Source organism: Eptesicus fuscus, chromosome 2, assembly GCF_027574615.1.
Source record: "Eptesicus fuscus isolate TK198812 chromosome 2, DD_ASM_mEF_20220401, whole genome shotgun sequence".
NCBI classification, from domain to species: domain Eukaryota; kingdom Metazoa; phylum Chordata; class Mammalia; order Chiroptera; family Vespertilionidae; genus Eptesicus; species Eptesicus fuscus.
Genome location: NC_072474.1, coordinates 20,468,782 through 20,492,879, shown reverse-complemented (window position 1 = coordinate 20,492,879; position 24,098 = coordinate 20,468,782). Strand labels below are relative to the sequence as shown.

Here is a 24,098-nt window from a genome sequence, read left to right as displayed (position 1 = left end):
GCTAGTCCTTTGGTTTTGCAATTTGAGGAGGAAGAGTGATAATGACTAAATTTTAGTAGGTTATGGTTTGATTGTTCTAGCGTAGGCTGCTTGGTGTTAGAGAACTTGTACAGGAAAAGGGTCAGCATAAGGTGAGAAATGTGAATGTGCTCTCCTGTGAAGGGTTCTGCTGTTTAACCTGAGAATTAATGTTTTCAACAGATCCCCTGTAAGCAGCTTACAGATTCGCTATGATCCACCAGGCAACAGCACTTTGGAAAATCTGCCTCCAGTAGCAGCCAGCATAGAACAGCTTTTGGAGAGGCAGTGGAGTGAAGGACAACAATTTCTATTAGAACAGGGTACTCCTAGTGACAGTAAGTATTCTTTTCTTGTCTTTAAAGAAAGATGAATAGATGGAATGGGTGGATGAAACAACAGAGAGGTGGATAGGTGCAGAAGTCACGCTTCATCAAGAATAGCAATGAAATGATGATATATGTTTTATATTAAAAGGTAAGAAAAATGTAATATAGTAGCTTATTGGAACAAATTCTACAGTTTTACTGCTTGATCTTATATCCTGCCTTTACATACTTTAGCAGATCATGGGTAGCTTTCTTAAATGTCAGTGTGCTTTAGTCTCCCATTTGTAGAATGGGAGTAATAATGTACCTATATCATAGTTTTGAGGATTAAATGACATAAAAAATGTAAGGAACATTGCCTGACTCATAGAAAGCTCTAATCCATTCACTGGTTATTGTTACTGTTTATAATTATTATAATATGGATACATTGTTTCTCATTGTATTTTGTTCTGATCAATTTTTAACTTTTACTAAAATACATGAGTTATATTTTTCTCTTAGCTTAATTTTGAATAAAAGTTGCTCATCTCAGGAGAATTTATTGTAAACAGTGCATATAGTCAAGTATGTCAACTATCTTGATTTTATAATTTGTGTGAGAAAGAATAATAATTACCAAATTATATATATGTAAATAATATACATAGTTTTATATACTACATGTCATTTACTTTTTAAATTATATAATATATTTATATATACATATTTAGTATCTTTACAACTTTAAGTATTGACAGGGAGACCATGGGTAAAAAATGCCAAACAGCAAAGTTACAGTACAGGTAGTGGTTAGCTGGAAAAGTGGCCTAGTGTTAAGGATATATTTGGGGCCGGATGAGGAATAGGTGGTTTTTATATTTTGGGATATACATTTTTGCTGCTTTATTTTATTAAAACACTAGAAGCCCAGTACACGAAATTCGTGCGTGGGTGGGTTCCCTAGGCCTGGCCGGCAATCAGGGTCTATCAGGTTCCCCGCCTCCCCGCCTCCTCCTTCCCTTGCTGCCTGCATCTGCCACCACCCACCCCTAGTTCCCTGGCCCAGCCCGGAGCCTGGCCCTGATGAGGTGATTGGGACCTGCTGGCTGGGGAAGGGACAGGAGGAGGGATCCAGGAGGTTGGCCGCTGGCCTCGAGGAGGGAGCAGGCCCTCAGCCCCCCTGGGAAAAGGGCCGTGTCCGCCACCACCCACCCCCAGTTCCCCATCCCAGCACAGGGGCCTGCTGGCGGAGGGGAGGGACTTGGAGGTTGGCTGGCAGGCCCCATGGTTGATTGGGGCCTGTAGGCTGGGTGCAGCCCCTGCATTGAACGTCTGCCCCCTGGTCATAACGACCAGTCGTTATGGTCATTCCGTAGTAATGGTTGCTTAGGCTTTTATATATATAGAATAGATTTTGCTTATTGTTAGTAGACAAGTGCCATAAATTGTATTTTTATGAATGGTGCCCTGACAGAAAAAACATGCTTATTGTAAGGAAATTCATGCTGGGATAATCCTTTAAATGATAGCTGGAGGACAGGTTTTGCTTAGTCTTATTGCATCTCATTTGGGTGCTCTAAGAGTTTCTTTGTGGGATCTTGAAGCGGAGGGATAAAAGTTAAATCCTTGGGAAATGACCATATGTGTTTGTACCAGTAGAAGTGTATCTTTTTAAGGCCCTGAGGGCATGTTAAGCAAATACAACTTTTTAAGGCATAGAACTTTTAAAGTGTCTGTCACTGTGGCATAACAGTAGCACTCTGTGTTGTCATTCTAGAGGTCAGAGTTTTTTTTTTTGAGGTGATGAGGCAGGACAGAAACTAAGCCTGTTTACAGATAATGAGCCTTCTCTGGGATTGGGGGCTGCAGTGCACACACACACTGCCCCCTGCTGGGAGATGTGTGCATTAGCATTCTGAGCAGCTGGGCTTGGGGGTTCCTCACCTGTCTGGTAGCATAATTAACCAAGCAGCAAACAAAAGCATATGGTGGTTATTGTGTTGAAGGATATTGTTATGATTCTTTCTCACTTTATGCTATTAATGTAAAATTATCTAAAATGGCACTTTGATTTTTAATTAGGTTTTTATTTTGATGAAAATAAAATGTTTTTGTCTTTTTTTTTGAGAAGGAAATTACCTGCACCAGGTGGGTGCTTTTTTGGTTATGCTTATATATGTACAAATATATTATGGTATATTTATAACTACATATAAATTTAGGAATAAAACCTAATAATTTAGAAATGCTTTACAGAATTTCTATTTTTCTATTTCACCTTATTTCTAAAGTTATTGACACTTAAGTCCTTAAAGTACTTAGCCTTGTGTGTGAACTTGTCTTTGTTAAAAACTATCCAAATGTTTGCTAGTTTTAGGAATGCTGAAATCATTACACCAACTTCAAGTTGAAAATCGAAGATTAGAGGAACAAATTAAAAATTTAACTGCCAAAAAGGAACGCCTTCAGTTATTGAATGCACAGCTCTCAGTGCCTTTTCCAGCAATAACAACAAATCCTAGTCCATCTCATCAAATTCATGCATTTTCAGCACAGAATGGTATGAAAATATTTATCGTGTATCTATAGAAAGTAGGCTAGACTTTTAATACATTTTATTTTATTTTATTTTATTTTCAATTTTTTTTATTAAGGTATTATATGTGTACATATCTTACCATTGCCACCCCCCACCCCATTTTAATACATTTTAAATAAGTGAATAATAACTTACATGAAGATGTAGAAAAGGAATGATAGGTTATTTCAAAGAACATAAAGAATCCTGTTAAGTGATGAACTTGTTCCAACTTTATCACATAGTTTAATGATAAATTTTATTTAAATGTATAATGATCTTTTTATTGATTTAAAGCCATGATATTCAGTAGACATAAAGATTTTTATTATTATTATTTAAACTGGTCTTAAGAAGAGCAAAACTTAATTTTTATGTGTTTTTAATGTGGGCTTCAGGATAAACTTTTAGATAAGCCTTTAATCTTATACGTGATGTAATTAATAGGGAAAATAGGTTATTTTTTCTTTTCTTTTTCTAGCTCCTACTACTGATTCCTTGAACAGCAGTAAGAGCCCTCATCTAGGAAACAGCTTTTTACCTGAGAATTCTCTTCCTGTATTAAATCAGGTAATTTTGGTGTGCTTAGTTTAATTTGTGTATTTTACTTACAAACAAGAGTATATCACATTAAATGGTTTTAAATTATTTTAAACGGTTTTTCTGTGTTCCTTAACAATTTAAATTTCTGTTTTTTCTTCCATTAGGACTTAACCTCCAGTGGACAAAGCACCAGCAGCTCATCAGCTCTTTCTACTCCACCTCCTGCTGGGCAGAGTCCCGCTCAGCAGGGCTCAAGCGTTAGTGGAGTTCAGCAGGTCAATGGTGTGACGGTGGGGGCGCTGGCTAGTGGAATGCAGACTGTAACATCCACCATTCCTGCAGTTCCTGGAGTGGGTGGGATAATTGGAGCTTTGCCAGGTAACCAACTGGCAATTAATGGCATTGTAGGAGCTTTAAATGGGGTTATTCAGACTCCTGTCACAATATCCCAGAACCCTACCCCCCTCACCCATACAACTGTTCCACCTAATGCAACTCATCCAATGCCAGCTACACTGACTAACAGGTGAGAAACTTACTTAAATATATTTTAGGTTTTTCAGTGCAACCTAATACCATGTTGTCCATGTTTTAGATTGCTATTTTTATGTGCTCCTTGTACTTTAAGAAGTTAAAGTCCACCAAACCTTTAAACTAAGTATATTATACTGAGAGCCATTTATTTTTGAAACTTAACTAACTCTGAATAAAGCAAAATTAAACCACTTTAGTAACAAAACATTAAATATATTCTGTGCTGAAAATTTCAGTCTTGATCTGTGATGTATATTTTAAATACTAATTTTTCTTATCCCTGTGTATGTTGCCTTCATGTATCATAAATTCTGAAGAAAAGAAATGTTGTAATGAAGATCACATAAGAATATTGGTTTCTTAAAATTGAGCTATGTAATTTCCTTAGTTTTATAATAAAAAATCTTTGCTATAGGATGAAGGTTTAAATATTTATCTTGAATATCTAGGGAGTGAGACTCTCTGTTTCATTGTACTAGAATTTTATGTGAATGTTTGTTCAGAATAAGGAGACTAAGATCATGTTATTGAACATACTTTTGAGGAATAAATCACTTAAATGGATTTTCAGTGGGTACTAGTCAACTTTTTATGGCTCTCTTCATTGGTGCTTAATTTTACTGATCATTGGGACCATTTAAAAAGGTTAGGTCAAATCACTCAATAATATGTTTGGGTTATTTCTTGTTTTAAATATGTGTTAGTGGGGGTTAAATGATTCTTGAATAATTAAGAATAAATTATTACATGTGCATGTTATAAACACATGTAAATTTCTATTCCATAAAATAACTTAGTGCCTGCTTGGTTTACAATAAAAAAGGAAAACAAAACATTTCTCGACAATGTGAATTCTTATTTACTTATTTATCTGTATGCATGCTTACACGTGTGTGCACACACATGTGCACACAGAAATAAATTTGTACATATTGTTTCCAAAAAGTGTTATAATTAAAAACTTGACTTAACTTATGAAACATCAAATCAAAGAGTGGTCTTTTATTTTACATTAAAAAAAAAACACATTAAAGGTATAGAGTAGAAAGTAAGAATTTTCATCTTTTTTCAGTGCCTCAGGACTAGGATTACTTTCTGACCAGCAAAGACAAATATTTCTTCATCAACAGCAATTTCAGCAGTTGTTAAATTCTCAACAGCTCACGCCAGTAAGTGCTTCCTTTTGATAATATTTGATTTTTATTAGGAGAAAGTGATCTAAGTTATAATAGATAGTCAGTGTGCCTTACTGATTATACATTTTGGGAAATAACATTATGGGATGCATAATATAAAAATAGTTTGTCTTGTCATTAGGTATTATCTGTAATATCTATAGTGACATTATATTAATTCATTTACAAATATTAGAACATGTGATATGGTACTCTGGTAGATTCTGGGATAGAGTGGTGAGCAAGATTTTGTATTTTCATGGAGCTTCATTCTGATAGGGGAGATGGACAATAAATACATACTTTTTGGTAGAGAAGAAAAATAAAGCAGGATAAGGGAATAGAGAACAGTGGCATGAGGGCCATTTTTATAGGATGGTCCAGCTTTTTTGTGTAGGTGACTTTTGAGCACAGATCTGAATACAAGTTGAAGAAGCATGACATTCTGACATGGGAATAGACGAGAAAGCACACTCCAGGTAGAGGGAATAGCAGTTGTAAAAGACCTCAGCTGTGTAAGTGTTTATGTTTTCGAGACTAGAAAAAAGGCTGGCATGACTTCAGGATGAGAGAGGCTCATGCAGAGGAAAGAAGGTCAGATAGGTGGTTTTGGTCCAGAGTTCATAGACTGCCTTGTTTAGCTGTCTGTGGCAAGAAATTTAGATTTATCTTAAGTGCAATGGAAAGCAATTGGTGATTTTTTTTTTTAACTTTCTTTATGGATATTCTCCAGTGTACCAATAGAGAGTATAATATACTAATCACCTAGCTTTAATAATTATCCAAATTGTTTTAAAGTTTTTTTAAGAGTTTTTTTTTTTATATTCTCACTTTTTCTTTCAGGATTATTTAAAATAATTAATTAGAGGGCTTTGAACAGAATAGTGACATAATAATCACATTTTTAAAAGATGAGATGAGTTTAGCTGCTGCATTATGGAAAATTGTGTGTATTAGGAGGGGAGATGGTGGCAAGAATAGAAACAGGAGCAGTCTAGGTAGATGTTGGTTTCTTAAAATAGCGGGATAAATGTGGCAGAAAACTGCCTGAAATTTTGTTGTTGTTATTAATCCTCACCCAAGGATATTTTCTCCATTCCTTTTTAGAGAGAATGGGAAGGAGTGGGAGGTGGGGAGAGGGAAAGAAACAGTGATGTGAGAGAGACACATTAATTGGCTGCCTCATGTTTCCGAAATGGTGCAGGATCGAACCTGCAACCCAGGTATGTGCCCTTGACCAGGAATCAAACCCATGACCCTGTGGTGTGCAAGCCAATGCTGTAACCATTGAGAAACACCAGCCAGGGCTGGAATTGTATATTTTGAAGTTAGAACCAACAAGTCTTGTTTGTTGGACATTCAAGAAAAAGGAGCGTCCTAAAGAGTTGGATGTTGACTTTTACTGAGATTTGGATGACCAGAAGGAACAGGTTTTAGTGAGAAAACAGGAGTTTGATGTGAACATACTGAGTTTAAGATATCTGTTTAGATGTCTGTTTAGATGAGCTGTGCACTAGGCAGTTGTATGAGTCTGTAGTCCAAGGAAAGAATGCAGTTGAATATATAAATTTGGGGTCCTCGCTGCACATGTGACGTATAGATGCATAAGATTTGATAAGACCTGAAGACAGTCCTGGACATCCTGGGCAAGGAGAATAACCTAGAAAAGGAGCTAGGAAGAAAGTGGCCGTAGAGTCAGGAGGGAACTGAGAAAGCCTCCGCTGAGAAAACGTGCCGAGAAAGGGCTTTGCTGTTTACAATGCCTCTGGAAGGACAAGCGAAAATTGACTGTTGGATTTGACTGTCTGGAAGTTTTTCACAAATGTGGTTGTGGTGAGAAGTAAACACCTCACCGAGTGGTTCAAAAGGAAACGGGAGGAGAGGAAGTGAAGGTAGCATGGAGACAACTAAAGATGTTCTTATGTCAAAAGCAGAGAAATGGGCACCGAACCGAAGAAAGACATGGTCTCGGGAGGTAGTTTCTATCCTTTTTTAATAGGACAGCATATATGTATATCAGTGGGTTAATTTCTGGTGCAGGAGAGAGGAAGGATAGGGCCAGAACAGCAAAGTTCCTAAGAAAGGAGAGAAGCTGAGCGTAGCGTTGTATTCTAAGAGAGCAGGCAGAGCAGTTGTCAGTGGATTTTTTGATAGGAGGTTGAGGAAATGCACTTTTAATGTTTTAAATTTTTAATTAAATTATAAGTAAAGTTATCAGCTGAGGGAGAATGGAGTATTTGTGTTTAAGAATATGGAACAGCCTGGCTTGTGTTGCTCAATGGTGGGTGTCGACGTATGAACCAGGAGGTCACAGTTCAATTCCCAGGTGTGGGCTCAATCCCCAGGAGGGTTGTACAGGAGGCAGCCAATCAGTGATTCTCTCTCATCACTTTTGTCTCTCCCTCTCCCTTCCTCATTGAAAGCAATACAAATATACTATATTAAAAAAAAGAAGAAGATGTGGAATAAATACCTTGGTGAAAAGGGAGAAAGAATTAACTAAGACACATGTGGAAGGAAGTGTGTGGCTCACAGACAAGGGCAGCACTGACTGACCCTCTGTAGTCATAAATTTAAAGTGAGACCAAGTTGATATGGTTGTGTGACTTTTCTCCAGCTTCATTTTCTTAGCACATTTCTTTAAGTTAGACTATTTGGACAAGGTACTCTTCGGTGAACTCAGAATTTTTAGTCGAAAATATTTGTTTTAATTATAAGGCATTTTCACTCTCACTGTATTTATAGTGATACAAAGATAGATTGTACATAATTTTGTTTTTTTTTTTTTGTTAATCCTCACCTGAGGATACTTTTCCATTGCTTTTAGATAGAATGGAAGGGAGGGAGGGGAAGAGAGAGAAAGAAACATTGATGTGAGAGAGACACATCGATTGGTTGCCTCCTACACCCTCCCCGCCAATCAGGGCCAGGGATTGAACCTACAACCCAAGATACATGCCCTTGACCAGGAATTGAACCGGAGACCCTTTGGTGTGTGGGCCAACACTCTAACTACTAAGCAATACCGTTGTATATAAATTCTTAAATGCTTACACTGAAATGTGATCTTGTTTTATTATCTCATGCCTCATCTTAATATGAAGTACTAAAATTTAGTTTATTTGGAGTTCTTCCATTAATCAATATTTTTACTCTAATAATAGCACATATCGATGTCATATTTCCAGAATTTGGTTAAGGAATTTTTAGCACAAATTGTTGCTCAGAAACCGGTAAAGTTTGCTCATTTATGTAAGCAAGAATTTTATTATAAGGCACACTTTCTTCTCCCATTTTAAGAAAAACTCTTGCTTGATCCTACAGCCCCCACCAGCTGATACCCTATTTCTCTGCTTGCTATCCTCTCCTGATGACCTTCATATTGCTGAGTCCCGTGGTCAGTTCTAGTTCTTCATCTCACTTGACCTGACTGGCGACAGCATTTGACAGAAATGATCACTCCTCCTTGAAACCCTTTCCGACCTTACTTTCCAGGGCACCACATTATCTTGTTTTCCTACCTAACTGGGCCTCCTTTCCTAGGTCCTTCTCTCCTCCTCTGCCCCTTACTGTGTTTCAGAATTCAGTCATCTCCAGTCATGTAGCTTTAAAGACCTTTCCTATGTAGGTACTTGCTTCTCCAGCCCTAGCCTCTCTCTGGAATTTCAAACATCTTTACCCAACTGCTTACTTGATGTCTCCACTTGGCTATCTTGCTAGACATTTCAAGCACAACATGTCCAAAACTGACATGGTAATCTTCCACCACACACCTACTCCACACAGTTTCCCTTCCTCAGCTGATGGCAAGTCCATTCTTCCTGGTGCTTCAGCTAAAAACCTTACAGTCATCCTTCACTCCTCTTCCTCTGATGTCTCACATTGATTCCATCAGGAAATCCTAAATCAGGTTGTATCACTCCTCTGCTCAAAACCTTGCACTGGCTTCCCATTTCACTGAGTAAAAGCCTTACTGCTTGCTGTATTCTCTGTCCTCCTCCTTGCTCCCTCCACTCCAGCACCCCTGGTCTTGCTATCTTCTTTGATCATACTGTATGTTCTCTGACGTAGCCCCTTAGCAATGGCTGTTCCATCTGCCTAGACGCCCCCTCCCCATATCCACTCAGAGAATTCCCTGACCAATTCATTTCATATGACCCCCACCCCTGCCATACTCTCTCTCACACACTTCTCTCTCTCCTGACCTTTATTTTTATTTTTTGTTTTGTTAATCTTCACCTGAAGATATTTTTTCCATTGATTTTTAGCGAGTGGAAGGGAGGGGAGAGACAGAGAGAGAGAAACATGGAGGTGAGAGAGATACATTGATTGGTTGCATCCTGCACTTGACTTGACCAGGGCCAGGGATTGAGTCTGCAACTGAGGTTCATACCCTTGACTGGAATCAAACTTGTGACCCTTCAGTCTGTGGGCCGACACTCTAGCCACTGAGCCAAATAGACTAGGGTAATTTTTTTTTTAATTGATTGACCTTTAGAGAGAGGGAGAGAGAGAGAGAAAGATCAAATGGTTGCCTCAGACCAGAACCTGCAACCCAGCTCTGTGCCCTTGACTGGGAATCGAATCTGACACCTTTAAGGGCTAGTTTCTGTAGGTTGATGCTCTAATCACTGAGCAACACCAGCCAGGGCTCCCCTGACCTTTAGCAATAATCATATTCTAACATTTTTGTTGGTCTCTCCCTCTTCCCCCCAGGGTGGACTATATATAAGGACAGGGGTTTCTCTCCCTTCCCCTCCCCGATATGTCTCAAGCACAAAATACATGTCTCAAAACATGGCCTGGCACATAGTAATCACTCAAGAAATGAATTATATGCTTGCTATAAAGAATAGTCTCATTTACATCAAAAAAGCACCCTTCTGTCGGCTTGAATAAGTTCCCAGAATTAGAGGAAGGATTTGACCCACATAGTGCATTCTAAAGTCAAATACAGATCATTTGTGAATTCTGTAAGTTGCTGTTCTTGATTTTCATGGATAACCTAATTTTAGAATAGTGGTCTCCTATATTTGTTTGCCCTTACTGAAAATAAGCCATTCACTGATGTTATTGACATTTTATATTAGACTAGAGGCCCGGTGCACGAAATTTGTGCACTCAGGGGGCGGTCCCCAGCCTGTCCTGTGCCCTCGCATAGTGCGGGAGCCCCACGATCGATCTCCCCAAAGAGGTAGGCCCCACCCACCCATCCGGGGCTCCTCGATGGATTGCCCCAAAGAGGTAGGCTGGAGCTGGGGGTCCTGCCCCCATCGTCACCGCACGGAGCCGCCCGGAACCGCCTCTGCGCCGCGCACGCAGCGTCAAGTCCCTGCCCACCTGTGCATGCCTGCTGTGCACACAGCCTCCTGGTGATGGATTGTTATGGCGTGAGGGTGTGCGGGCATCACGGCCTGAGGGTGTGATGACCACATAGGCTTTTATTAGTATAGACAGTTACTATCTAGTGCAGTGTATTTTTTCAGATGAGATGCTAGTTTTCTTTCTTAGTATTATGAATGTAACTTACATTTAAATATTAAAGAAGAAAATAGCACTGGCTGGTTTGGTTCAGTGGATAGAACATTGGCCTACGAACTGAAGAGCCACAAGTTCAATTCCAGTCAAGGGCATGCACCTTGGTTGCAGGCTTGAACCCTGGTCCCGGTTGAGCACATGCAGAGGCAACCAATTGATATGTCTCACGTTCATATTTTTGTCTCTCCCACTCTCTTCCACTCTCTCTAAAAATCAATGGAAAAATATCCTCGGGTGATAAAAAATAAATAAAAATAAAGAAGAAAATAGAAAAGGCAGACTTTACTGACTGCTGAATTCTGTGACAGGGAACTCATCTTCTCTCACATGTTTTTACCTAAGGAGCAACATCAGGCCCTTCTGTATCAGTTAATGCAACAGCATCACCACCAGCAACATCACCAACCTGAACTACAGCAGCTACAGATCTCTGGACCAACACAAATACCGATAAACAACCTACTTGCAGGTACTCAGGCACCACCACTTCACCCAGCTACCACCAACCCATTTCTCACCATCCATGGCGATAATGCAAGTCAGAAAGGAACAGTAAGTATCTTTGTATTATTATATCTAATGAAATAAAAAGAATTTTGTTGATTAATCAGAAGAATTTTATTGATTAATTAGAGATTATTCTCTCTGATCTCTCCCATTTTAAAAAATACATTATTCTCCTGGTAATTTCTTCTTAAGTACCTGCTATATGTTAGACATCTTTTTAAAAATTTTTTATTGATTTCAGAGAGGAAGGGAGGAGAGAGATAGAAACATCAATGATGAGAGAGAATCATTGATAGGCTGCCTCCTGCACGCCCCCTACTGGAGATCGAGCCCGCAACCCTGACATGTGCCCTTGACTGGAATCAAACCCGGGACCCTTCAGTCCGCAGGCTGACGCTCTATCCACTGAGCCAAACCGGCCAGGGCTAGACCTCTTTTTTTATTAATTGTCACCTGAGGATATTTTCCCATTGCTTTTTAGAGTGAGTGGAAGGGAGGGAGGGATGGGGAGGAGAGAAGGAGATAGAGAGAAACATCAGTGTGAGAGAGACACATTGACTGATTGCCTCCCATATGCACCCCACCAGGGTTCTGAGAGTGAACACACAACCCAGGTACATGCCCTTGACTGGGAATTGAACCTGCAACTCTTCAGTGTGCGGGCTGACACTCTAAATATTGAGTCACACCGACCAGGCCAGATACAATAGTATGCAGGATTTCAGTCTTTAAAATGATAATGAGCTGTAATCCCATTTTTATTAATTTAATAAAAGTATACTCAAAGAGGTTAAAGATCAAAGGATAAAAGGCACATGTCACATCAGAACCCATGACTATTAGTCCATAAAGATTTCATTTTCCATAATACCGTGTTACTACTTCTGTGGAAGCGTCATCTTCAGGGGATGCTTTCTACATTCATCCTCGTGAGTTCTGTTCCTGCAATGGGCATTTCTGTCTTTGTTTACCACTGAATTTCATGTTTATAAAACAACTGATAATGTTTACTAGTAAATGTATGTCTTTATATAATGCTAAAAAATAACCATGTTGACTTATAGAAAAAAAATGAATAACTGTATACACCACATTTTACCTCACTTATGATTTTAATTTAGAGGATATTACCTCAAATGTGGGCCAAAAATTGATTTAGCTAATGCATCTGATTTTGTTTGTTTTAACTGCAGAGACTTAGTGATAAATCCGGGCCTGTTGCTCAAGAGAAAAGTTGACAGTTGAGAAACGGTTAGAAATTGCCTGTCCTGCTGTCCTAGCACTTCATTGGCTGCTGTTGCAGTCCTCTTACTACACCTATGAAGAAACGCAACAAGAAACTAACCGCACAACAGAGGACTAATTGCCACAAGGACATTCTTTTAAGACTTTGATTAATTTTCTTGTTGCTTTGTTGCACTGAAATGGAATTCCCATGTCCCCCACCCCTCACTCAGATTTTTTGAACTTTGAAAGAAAATTTAGTAACTAACTTTTGTCAGTGAAATAATTTACATGCAATGAGTTTATCAACCTAAGAGAAATTTAATATAGTTGGTACACAACTAATTTTGTTAAAATTGGAGAGATGAACAGCAAAACTAAAGACTTGCTTCATTTATAAACTATTGTATCTTGTACAAGTTGGAATGAAGCTTGTCTGGGTAACAAGTATATTTTGTTTGGATTACAGTGTGCTTGCTCTTTGAGTCAAAACAAATTTCAAGGAACTGTCCAATTTCTTCTGGAGTTTTATTGGTTATTGCAAATAAATAGGTCATAAACAGGGACTTGGTAATCTTTGTTATAAAAATTTCCTTTCTTACGGGATTTGGCCAATTTTGGTAATCAAGTTAGGAGGGTAATGTCTGCTTATGCTAAAGGTAATTTTCTTTTGCTAAATGCTTTTTCTTTAGTGTTAAGACCTACTCATATTTCAACAAAGCTTTGAGTTAAATGAGTTCTAAGGCTGCTGGGGGGACAAGATCAATTCAAAGTGAAAGATTTCTTTCAGAAAGAGGGGCCACTCTGGAAACTGATGGTAGGGTTTGGCCTGAATCAAGTGCCTGTTAGTACCTCCATGGTGTTGAAATGGCTCTAACCAGCTGAGCTTGCACTATACTGCACTATAGTCAGTCCTTGTAAGTAGCAGCAATAGTCAGTGTTGCACCAGCAGCTTCCCCATGGTTCTGCCTTTATTAAAAACTTTCTATGCCGCCGTAGATAGCTCAGGCAAAACTGTTACCTGGGTATTTATCCACTAATGAGTCACAAGGAAAATGAGTGGATTTGGTAAGAATTTTTGTTTTTTAATTTAAAAACTTCCCATTTCTGATATTGATTTCAAACAAAATAAGACAAGCAACCCACCGCTACAGTTCCTGAAACAGGTGAAGTCTGTATGACAGACCTACTTTAGGTAGCCACACTCCTGGTGTGACAGGATGGCTGTTATAAATTAAACAATTGGGGATATAATCATTGAACTGTTCTTAAATGTGTGAGTTATTAGTGGAAAAGACCCAGCTCTAATTAGACCTCCACTGTGTACTTAGCTGGAAGAACATGTTAATTCTGCAATATGTCTCTTGGTTAAACATTGCACAGTTCTTACCTCATTTCTGTAAATAAGGTTTTGTGAATCTGTTTTGTATTGTGAAAAATTCATAAGATAACATTGATATTTTGATTTGTAATATTTCTAATTAGTAGATTTAATTGAAAAGTAAAATTAATTTATTTTTATATGTTCAGGGGAATTTTAAAGAAAGTCAAATCTTTTGTAGATAATTTAAAAAATCGGTGTGGTTTATTTTACTTATTTAACCCACTGATTGTTATTCTGTAACAATTTGTATAAATTGCAAATTTTGAATGTGTTGTTATTTTACCTAGATGTAAAATTCCACATGTATTAAAGGAAATGTACAAAGTTTTTGTTAATAAAATTTAATAATGTTTATAACTCTGCCATTTTTCTAGTTTTATTGAGCTATAATTGACATATGGCACTGTATAAGTTTAAGGTGTACAGTATAATAATTTGACTTACATATATTGAGATGATTACCACAATAAGTTTAGTTGTCATCTCATAAAGATGCACAAGGAAAGAGAATAAATGTTTTTTTCCTGTGACAGGAACTCCTAGGATTTACTCCCTTAATAACTTTTAAATATACCATAAAGCAGTTTTGACTCTAGTCCTCATGTTGTACATTATATCCCTTAGCATTTACTTATCGTATAACTGAAGGTTTGCACCGGGTGACCAATTCCCCCTCCCACTTCTGCCCTCCCCTGCCTCTGATACTTACAAATCTGTTCTTTTTCGTTTTTTTTTGTTGTTAGGTTTTTCCTCCCTCCCTCCCTTCCTTCCTCCTTCCCTCCCTCCCTCCAGTATTTGTCTCTCTGTCAGTCAGCATAATGCCCTCAAGGCCCATCCATGTTGTCACAAGCACAGGGTTTCTTGTTTATGGCTGGATAATATTCCATTCTATAGATAATAGAGGCCCGATGCACAAAATTTGTGCAAGGGGCTTGGCCCTCGCAGCCCTGGTTGTCCGGAAGGATGCCTGGTCTAATTAGCATATTACGCTTTTATTATTATAGATACCACAATTTCTTTATCCATTCATCCATGGATGCATGCAGGTTGTTTCCATATCTTGGCTACTGTAATAAAGCAATGAGCATGGCAGGGGGGGGGGGGGAGCGCATATATCTTTTCCAATTAGTATTTTTGTTTTCTTCAGAGTGAAAGATTATATGAAGTTGAATTGCTGGGTCATATAGTAGTTCCATTTTTAATTTGTTGAGGTACTGCCACACTATTTTCCATAGTGACTGCACCAATTTACATTCTCAGCAATAGTGCACAGGGTTGAGAAACCAAGATGGCGGCATAAGGTAAACACCTAATTGTTGCCTACCACAACAATTTTGAAACTACAACTGGAAAACAGAGCGCACACTGTCCAGAACCACCGGAAAGCTGGCAGAGTGGAAAACCTACAACTAGAGAAAAAAGAGAGGGGGACGCTGAGCCTCAGGAGCTGTGGAGGTGCGGAGATCCGTGAGCGAGGAAAGGGCGGGCGGCTGAATACACGGCAGGCTTGCTCGCAGCGCACGGAGAGGGAGGGCAGCAGACGGTGCATGGCTAGCTTTCTTGTTTGGGAGAAAAACAAAACCTCCCTACTGCACTGAAATCCAGCTGCGGTCGGGGAGAAACTGGGCTGTTTGGCAGCGGACGAGGCTTGAGAGCAGCCTTCTCTCAGAGGCGCGCAGCCATTAATTCGGGCACGGAGAATCCGCCCCTCTTAGGGCGGCGCCGACGGAAACCAAGTTTGTCTGCGCCATTCTGAGACTCCGCCCCATCCAAGCTGAGCACAGCCCTCCCAGTGACTGGATTTCTCGTTCGGGAGAAAAACAAAACCTCTGGTCTGCACTGAAATCCAGCCCCAGCTGGGGAGAAACTGGTCTGTTAGGCAGCAGGAGAGGCTCGAAAGCTGCCTTCTCTCAGAGGCGCGCAGCCATTAATTCGGGCATGGAGAAACCGCCCCTCTAAGTGGGGAGCAGACGGGAAACCAAAGCTTGTCTGCGCCACCCTGAGACTCCGCCCCATCCAAGCTGAGCACAGAAGCTCTCCCAGCGGAGACACTGCTGATCCTCACAGCCAACTGGCTTGGAGATCAACTCCCGCCAGTGATACCAACAATCCCAACCACTCTGAACTCCAGTTTCTGGGGACACGCGGGGGACCCAGACGCCTACGGGACTCTCGGCCATCGGTCGGAGAGTGAGAGTGACTTTTCTGTCGGTGTGGATGACACCAGATTTCAACCACTCTCATAAGGGACACATTCAAGAGGCAGACTCAGTGAGCACCAAAGCCCTACTGTGTCTCCAGCACAGCAATTCTTCCGTTATAGACACAGCAGGCCCTCACAACCAATTGGACCAGAGGTCAATTCCTCCCAACAGCAATCAGGGCTTTTAACTACACCAAGACTTTCCACTCAGCCCACAAAGGGGAGTACCAACAGCGACCACCTAGGGTGATTGGGGAAGCTGAGCTACCGGCCCCTATAGGTCACCGACCACACAAAGCCACTCCATCAACACAGGGAGGCAGCCAAAATGTGGAGACATCGAAGTATGTCACAAGTAGGAGAAATAGATGAAAGCAAACTAATGGACGACACAGTGTTCAGAACCATATTTATAAGGTTACTCAAGAATCTTCTAAAAACCGCTGAGAAACTTGAAGAGACCTTCAAGGACCTAAATGAGAATACCAAAAAAATGGAAAAGGACCAGTCAGAAATTATGCATACACTGTCTGAAATAAAGAATATACAGAGTAGACCACCGCACCCGAAGAGTCAAACCAAAGATCTGGAATATGAGGAAGAAAAAAACACCCAACCAGAGAGGCGGAAAGAAAGAAGAATCCAAAAGTGTGAGGATAGCATAAGGAGCCTCCGGGATGGCTTTAAGCGTACCAATATCCGAATTTTTGGGGTGCCAGAAGAGAGAGAGCAAGATACTGAAAACCTATTTGAAAAATAATGACAGAAAACTTCCCCCACCTGGTGAAAGAAATAGACTTGCAGGTTCAGGAAGCGCACAGAACCCCAAACAAGAGGAATCCAAAGAGGACCACACCAAGACACATTGTAATTAAAATGCTAAGGGCAAAAGACAAAGAGAGAATCTTACAAGCAGCAAGAGAAAAACAGTTAGTTACCTACAAGGGAGCACCCATACGACTGTCAGCTGATTTCTCAACAGAAACTATGCAGGCCAGACGGGAGTGGCAAGAAATATTCAAAGTGATGAATAGCAAGAACCTACAACCAAGACTACTCTACCCAGCAAAGTTATCATTCAGAATTGAAGGGCAGATAAAGAGCTTCACAGATAAGAAAAAGCTAAAGGAGTTCATCACCACCAAACCAGTATTATATGAAATGCTGAAAGGTATTCTTTAAAAAGAAGAAAAAAGTAAAGATAAAAATTATGAACAACAAATACATATCTATCAACAAGTGATTCTAAAAATCAAGTGAATTAAAAATCTGAGGAACAGAATAAACTGGTGAACATAATAGAATCAGAGGCATAGAATGGGAGTGGATTAATAATTCTCAGGGGGAAAGGGGTGTCTGTGTGGGGGGTATGGGAAGAGACTGGACAAAAATCATACACCTATGGATAAGGACAATGGGGCGGGGGAGGGAACCAGGTGATGGGGAGATATAGGGGAAAAAAGGAGAAACAATTGTAATAATCTGAACAATAAAGATTTATTTTAAAAAAAATAGTGCACAGGGTTCCCCTTTTTCCACTTCCTCGCCAACACTTGTTATTTCTGATATTGGTCAAAAGGTGTGAGGTGATATCTCATTGTGGCTTTTATTATCCAATCTAATAAAACAGTAATGTGCAAATTAACCATCACTCCGCTACACCCACAAGCCACGCCCACCAGCCAATCAAGAGTGATATGCAAATTAACCCAGCCAAGATGGCAGTTAACTTGCATGTCCAGGCGCAGAGCGAAGACTGAAGACAGTGGAGAAGGAAGCCAAGCACTGCAGAAGGGAGCAAAGCTGCAGAGAAGTAAGCAAGCGGGGCGGTGGAGAAAAGAGGGAAGCAGGCAGGGCGGGGGAGAAGGGAGTGAGCGAGGCAGCAGAGAAGGGAGGGAGCGAGGCAGCGGAGACGGGAGGGAGTGAGGCCGCAGAGATGGGTGGGAGTGAGACAATGGAGACGGGAGAGAGGCAGAGGAGACGGGTGGGAGCGAGGCAGCGGAGATGGGTGGGAGCGAGGCAGAGGAGACTGGAGGGAGAGAGGCAGAGGAGACGGGTGGGAGCGAGGCAGCGGAGATGGGTGGGAGCGAGGCAGCGGAGATGGGTGGGAGCGAGGCAGAGGAGACTGGAGGGAGAGAGGCAGAGGAGACGGGTGGGAGCGAGGCAGCGGAGACGGGTGGGAGCGAGGCAGCAGAGATGGGTGGGAGCGAGGCAGAGGAGACTGGAGTGAGAGAGGCAGAGGAGATGGGTGGGAGCGAGGCAGCAGAGATGGGTGGGAGCGAGGCAGAGGAGACTGGAGGGAGAGAGGCAGAGGAGACGGGTGGGAGCGAGGCAGCAGAGACGGGAGGGAGGGAGCGAGGCAGCGGAGATGGGAGGGAGAGAGCGAGGCAGCAGAGACGGGAGGGAGGGAGCAAGGCAGCGGAGACAGGTGGGAACTTGGCTCAGGCTGCAGGAAGCCCTATTCTTGCAGGAGTATTCCTGCAATGGGCGGCTAGTATTTACATGATGATTAATGATGTTGAGCATCTTTTCATACGGTACTGTTGGCTATCTAAATGTCTTCTCTGGAAAATGTTTATTCAGATCTTCTGCCCATTTTTTAAAAACATGTTTTTATTGATTTTTAAAGAGAGGAAGGGAGAGGAATAGAGAGAAATATCGATGAGAGAGAAGCATCATTGATCAGCTGCCTCCTGCAAGCCCCTACTGGGAATCAAGCCTGCAACCCGGGCATGTGTCTGTTTTTATGCCAAATACCATACTGTTTCAATTACTATAGCCTTCTAATATAGTTTGAAATAGGGGAGTGTGATTCCTCCAGCCTTCTTCTTTCTCAAGATAGGTTTAGCTATTTGGGTTATTTTGTGCTTCCCTACAAATTCTATTTCTATGCAAAATGATATTGGAATTTTGATAAGGATTGCACTGAATCTGTAGATTGCTTTGGGTAGGTATGGACATTTTAACATTATTAATTCTTCCAAACCATAAGCATCAAATTTCTTTCCATTTATTTGTGCCTTTTTCAGTTTGTTTTATTAATGTTTTGTAGTTTTCAATATGGTCTTTCACCTCGATTAAATTTATTCCTAGTTATTTTATTTTTTGATGCATTTGTAAATGGGATTGTCTTCTTAATTTTTCTTTTTGATAGTTTATTAGTGTGAAGAAACAACAGATTTTTGTACATTGATTTCGTATTTTGCAACTTGACTAAATTTATTCTTATAATTCTTTGATGGAGTGTTTAAGTTTTCTATATGTTTATCATGTCATCTGAAAAAGTGACTGTTGTGCTTTCTTTCCATTTGTATGCCTTTTCTTTTTCTTCCCTAATTGCTCCTGCTAGGACTTCCAATACTGTCTATACTAATAAAAGGGTAATATGCTAATTAGACCGGACATCTTCCGGACGACCGTCCGGACGTCCTTCTGGACAGAGCCACATGGTGGGGCTGAGGTAGAGGCAGTTAGGGGCGATCAGGCTGGCAGGGGAGAGCAGTTAGGGGTGATCAGGCCAGCAGGGGAGAGCAGTCAGGGGGATCAGGCCGGCAGGGGAGAGCAGTTAGGGGGATCAGGCTGGCAGGGGAGAGCAATTAGGGGGATCAGGCTGGCAGGGGAGCAGTTAGGGGCATCAGGCAGGCAGGTGAGCAGTTAGGAGCCAGCAGTCCTGGACATCCCTCGAGGGGTCCCGGATTGGAGAAGCTGCACACAGGGCAGAGGGACACCCCTCCCCTGGGCACGAATTTCATGCACCAGGACTCTAGTGTTGAATAAAAGTGGTGAGAGAGTGTGTTCTCGTGTTGTTCCTGATCTTAGAGGGAAAGCTTTTAGCTTTCCACAGTTGAGTATGATGCTAGGTATGTGCATGTCGTATTATGCTGCCTTTCTTATGTTGAAGTATGTTTTCCCTATACCCATCTGTTTGGAGTTTGTAATCATACATGGATTTTGAATTTTTGTCAAATGCTTTTTCAGCATCTACTGAGATGCTTCTGTAATTTTAACCTTTTTGTTACTGTGGAGTATCAAATCGATTGATTTGTGGATGCTGAACCATCTCTGCCTCGCTAAAGTAAGTCCCACTTGATCATGTTGTATGATCCTTTTAATGTGTCTTTGAATTCAGTTTGTAAATATTTTGTTGAAAATTTTTGCATCTATGTTCCTCAGGAATATTGGGATTTTTTTTGTGTGGTGTCCTCTGTGTGGTTTTGGTGTCAGGTTAACGCTGCCCATGTAAAATAAGTTTGGAAGGGTTCCCTCTTTCATTTTTTGAAGAGTTTGAGAAGGATTAGTATTCTTTGAATATTTGGTAGAGTTTGCCTGTGAAGCAGTCTGGTCCTGGACTTTTGTTTCTTTGGAGGTTTTTGATTATTGGTTCAATCTCCTTGCTAGTAAAAGGTCTGTTTCAATTTTCTACATCATGATTCAGTTTTGGTAGGTTGTATGTTTCCAAGAATTTATCCATTTCTTCTAGGTTGTCCGATTTGTTGGATTATAATTGTTCATAGTAGTCTTTTATGATCCCCTGTATTTCTGTAATATTCAGTTATAACATCTTTTATTTCTGATTTTATTTGAGTCCTCTCTTTTGTGTGTAAGTTTATCTGCAATGTATCAGTTTTGTTTATCCTGTCAAAGAAACTGCTCTTAGTTTAATTGATCTTTTCTATATTCTTTTTAGTTTATATTTCATTTATTTCTGCCCTAATCTTTATTTCTTTCTTAGTTGGGGCTTCATTTGTTCTTTTATAGTTTCTTGAGATATAAAGTTATGTTGTTTATTTGAGACTTTTTTGTTTCTTGGGGTAGGCATCTATTGCTATGAACTTCTTAGAACTGCTTTTGCTTCATCTTATAAATTTGATATGTTACATTTCCATTTTCATTTGTCTCAAGGTGTTTTTTCTCTTGATTTCTTCTTTGACCCGTTGGTTATTCTGTAGAATGTTGTTTAATTTCCACATATTTGTGATTTTTCCAGTTTTCCTTGTGTATTTTCTAGTTTCATACCGTTGTGGTTGGAGAAGATGTTTGATATGATTTCAATCCTCTAAATTTATTAAGACTTGTTTTGTGGTCTAAAATGATCTGTGTTGGAAATTGTTGCATGTTCACTTCAGAAGAATGTGTATCTGTTGCTAATGGAATGCTCTGTAGCTGTCAGGTAGTCCATCTGGTTGAGCATGCTCACACCAATGTGACCTTATTGATTTTCTGTTTGGATGCTCTATCCATTGAGTAAGTGGGGAATTCAAGTTCCCTACTATTACATAGCTTTCTATTTCTCTCTTTAGGTCTGATAATATTTGCTTTATGTATTTAGGTGCTTCTGTGTTGGATGCGAAAGTATTTTTAAATAGATTTTTAAAAATATTTTAGAGAAGAAAGGGGAGAGAGAAAGGCATCATTGGTTGATTCTTATATGTGCCCTGACCAGGGATCGAACCCGCAACCCTGGTGTATCTGGATGACACTCTAACCAACTGAGCTACCCGGCCAGGACTGGATGCATAAGTATTTAAATATATTATATCCTCGTATTGGTTTGACCCTGTTGTCATTATATAGCACCCTTCTTTGCTCATTATAGTTTTTGTTTTAAATTCTGTTTTGTCTGATATAGCTACTCCAGCTTATTTTGGTTACCATTTGTATGGAATATATTTTTTACTTTTAGTCTGTGTGTGTTCTTACATCTAAAGAATGTTTCTTATAGGCAGCATATAGATGGGTCATGTTTTTTTTTTTAATGTATATGTATGTGTCACTGTATGTGTTTTAATGTCCTTTGGTATTAGTATCATTCGACCTCTTTATTATGATCTGTTGCCTGTGGTTAATAAAATATCTTAAAATTATAACATCCTATTTTATTTTTATTTATTTTAAAGACTTTATTATTGAAAGTATTACATATGTCCCCTTTTTCCCCCCATTGACCCCTTGTAGTTAACACCACACCCCCACCCAGGCCTTCACCACACTATTGGCCGGTAATTCTCTTTCTTTGTAGTGTCTTTATCTGGTTTTGGAATTAGGATAATGCTGGCCTCGGGGAAAAGAATTTGGAAGAGTTCCTTCCTCTTGGATTTTCTGAAATAGTTTGAGGAGGATAGGTATTAGTTCTTTGAATGTTTGTTAAAACTCCCCTGTGAAGCCATCTGGATCAGGGCTTTTGTTTGTTGGGAGTTTTTTGATTACTGCTTCAATGTCATCAGTTGTTATTGATGATAACAGGCCTATTCAGGTTTTATGATTCTTCCTGATTCCGTTTTTTGAGATTGTATTATTCTAGGAATTTGCCCATTTCATCCACATTGTCCAGCTTATTGGCATATAGTTGCTCATAATACTTTCTTACAATTCTTTGTATTTCTGTGATGTCAGTTGTTTCTTCACCACTTTTGTTTCTAATTTTAATTATTTGGGTCCCATCTCTTTGTTTCTTGATGAGTCTGACTAAAGGTTATCATCTTGTTTATTTTTTCAAAGAACCAGCTCTTGGTTTCATTGATCTTTTGTATTTTTTTTTTTTTCAGTCTCTATGTCATTTATTTCCACGCTGATCTTTATTTCCTTTCTTCTACTTACTCTGGGCTTTTCTTCTTGTTCTCTTTCTAATTCTTTAAGTTGTAGGGTTAAATAGTATATTATTAATAATTTTTTCTTGTATTTTGAGGTAGGCCTGTAGTGCTATGAGCTTCCCTCTCAAGACTGCTTTTGCTGTATCCCAGAGATTTTGAATTGTTGTGTTTTCATAGTCATTTGTTTCCAGGATGTTTTTTATTTTTTTTCTTGATCTCATTGGTAACCCATTCATTAATAACATGCTATTTAGCCTCCATGTGTTTGAATGTTTTTGAGTTTTTACTGTAGTTGATTCCTAACTTCATTCCATTATGATCTGAGAAGATGCTTGATATGATTTTAATCTTCTTGAACTTGTAGAGACTTGTTTTGTGTCCTAACATGGGCTGTCTTTAAGAATGACCCATGTGCACTTGAGAAGAATGTATATTTTGCAGCTTTGGGGTTAATTATTCTATAAATGTCAATTAGATTCATCTGATCCAGTGTGTCATTTCAAGTCACTGTTTCCTTGTTAATTTTTTGTCTGGAAGATGTATCCAGTGAAGTCAGCAGGGTGTTAAAACCCCTGATTATGACTATATTGCTGTCAATCTCTCCCTTAAAGTCCTCTAGAAGTTTTTTTATATAGTTAGGTGCTCCTATATTGGGTACATATATGTTTACCAGGGTTATATCCTCTTGTTGGATCGATCCCTTTAGTATTATATAGTGAACCTTTATTGTCTTTTGTGATGGCCCTCATTTTGAAGTCTATTTTGTTAGATATGAGTATTGCCACCCCAACTTTTTTCTGTTTCCATTTGCTTTGAAATTTTTCCCATCCCTTCACTTCCATCCTGTATGAGTCTTTTGTTCTGAAGTGGGTTTCTTGTATATTTGGGTTATGTTTTCATGTTCATTCAGCTACCCTATGTCTTTTGATTGGAGCATTTAAGCCATTTACATTTAAGGTTATTATTATTTTTTAAAAATATATTTATTTTTTACAGAGAGGAAGGGAGAAAGATAGTCAGAAACATCGATGAGAGAGAAACATCGATCAGCCACCTCCTGCACACTCCCTACTGGGGATGTGCCCGCAACTAAGGTACATGCCCTTGACTGGAATCGAACCTGGGACCCTTGAGTCCGCAGGCCGACACTCTATCCACTGAGCCAAACCGATTAGGGCTAGTTTTGTTTTTAGAGAGAGGAAGTGAGAGGGATAGAGATAGAAATATTGACGCTAGAGAAACATCATTGATTGGCTGTCTCCTGCTCACCCCCTAATTGGCATTGATGCCTTGATCAGGAATTAAACCTGTAACCTCTTTTTTTGTTTGTTTGGTTTTTTTTTTTTTTGTTGTTAATCCTCACCCAAGGATATTTTTCCATTGATTTTTAGAGAGAGTGGAAGAGAAAGGGAAAGACAGAAACATCGATGTGAGAGAAACACATCGATTGGTTGCTTTCTGCACCCGCCCTGACCAGGGCCCAGGCAGGGGAG

The 24,098-nt window shown here is 39.8% G+C and overlaps 1 protein-coding gene across 5 annotated transcripts in view; it reads left to right on the top strand.

Moving 5' to 3' along the window:
* MLLT10 (MLLT10 histone lysine methyltransferase DOT1L cofactor) overlaps nt 1-14,149 on the top strand; it is a 229,860-nt gene extending 215,711 nt beyond the window's left edge. For all 5 annotated transcript variants that reach the window (XM_028156561.2, XM_028156559.2, XM_008148856.3 and 2 more), the window contains 7 exons: nt 202-356; nt 2,701-2,889; nt 3,389-3,477; nt 3,615-3,976; nt 5,057-5,153; nt 11,040-11,249; nt 12,398-14,149. In XM_028156561.2, coding sequence (XP_028012362.1) covers nt 202-356; nt 2,701-2,889; nt 3,389-3,477; nt 3,615-3,976; nt 5,057-5,153; nt 11,040-11,249; nt 12,398-12,442 — 1,147 coding nt within the window. In that variant the 3' untranslated portion in view covers nt 12,443-14,149. The remainder of the gene's footprint in view (nt 1-201; nt 357-2,700; nt 2,890-3,388; nt 3,478-3,614; nt 3,977-5,056; nt 5,154-11,039; nt 11,250-12,397) is intronic.
* Nucleotides 14,150-24,098: the final 9,949 nt, after the last annotated feature.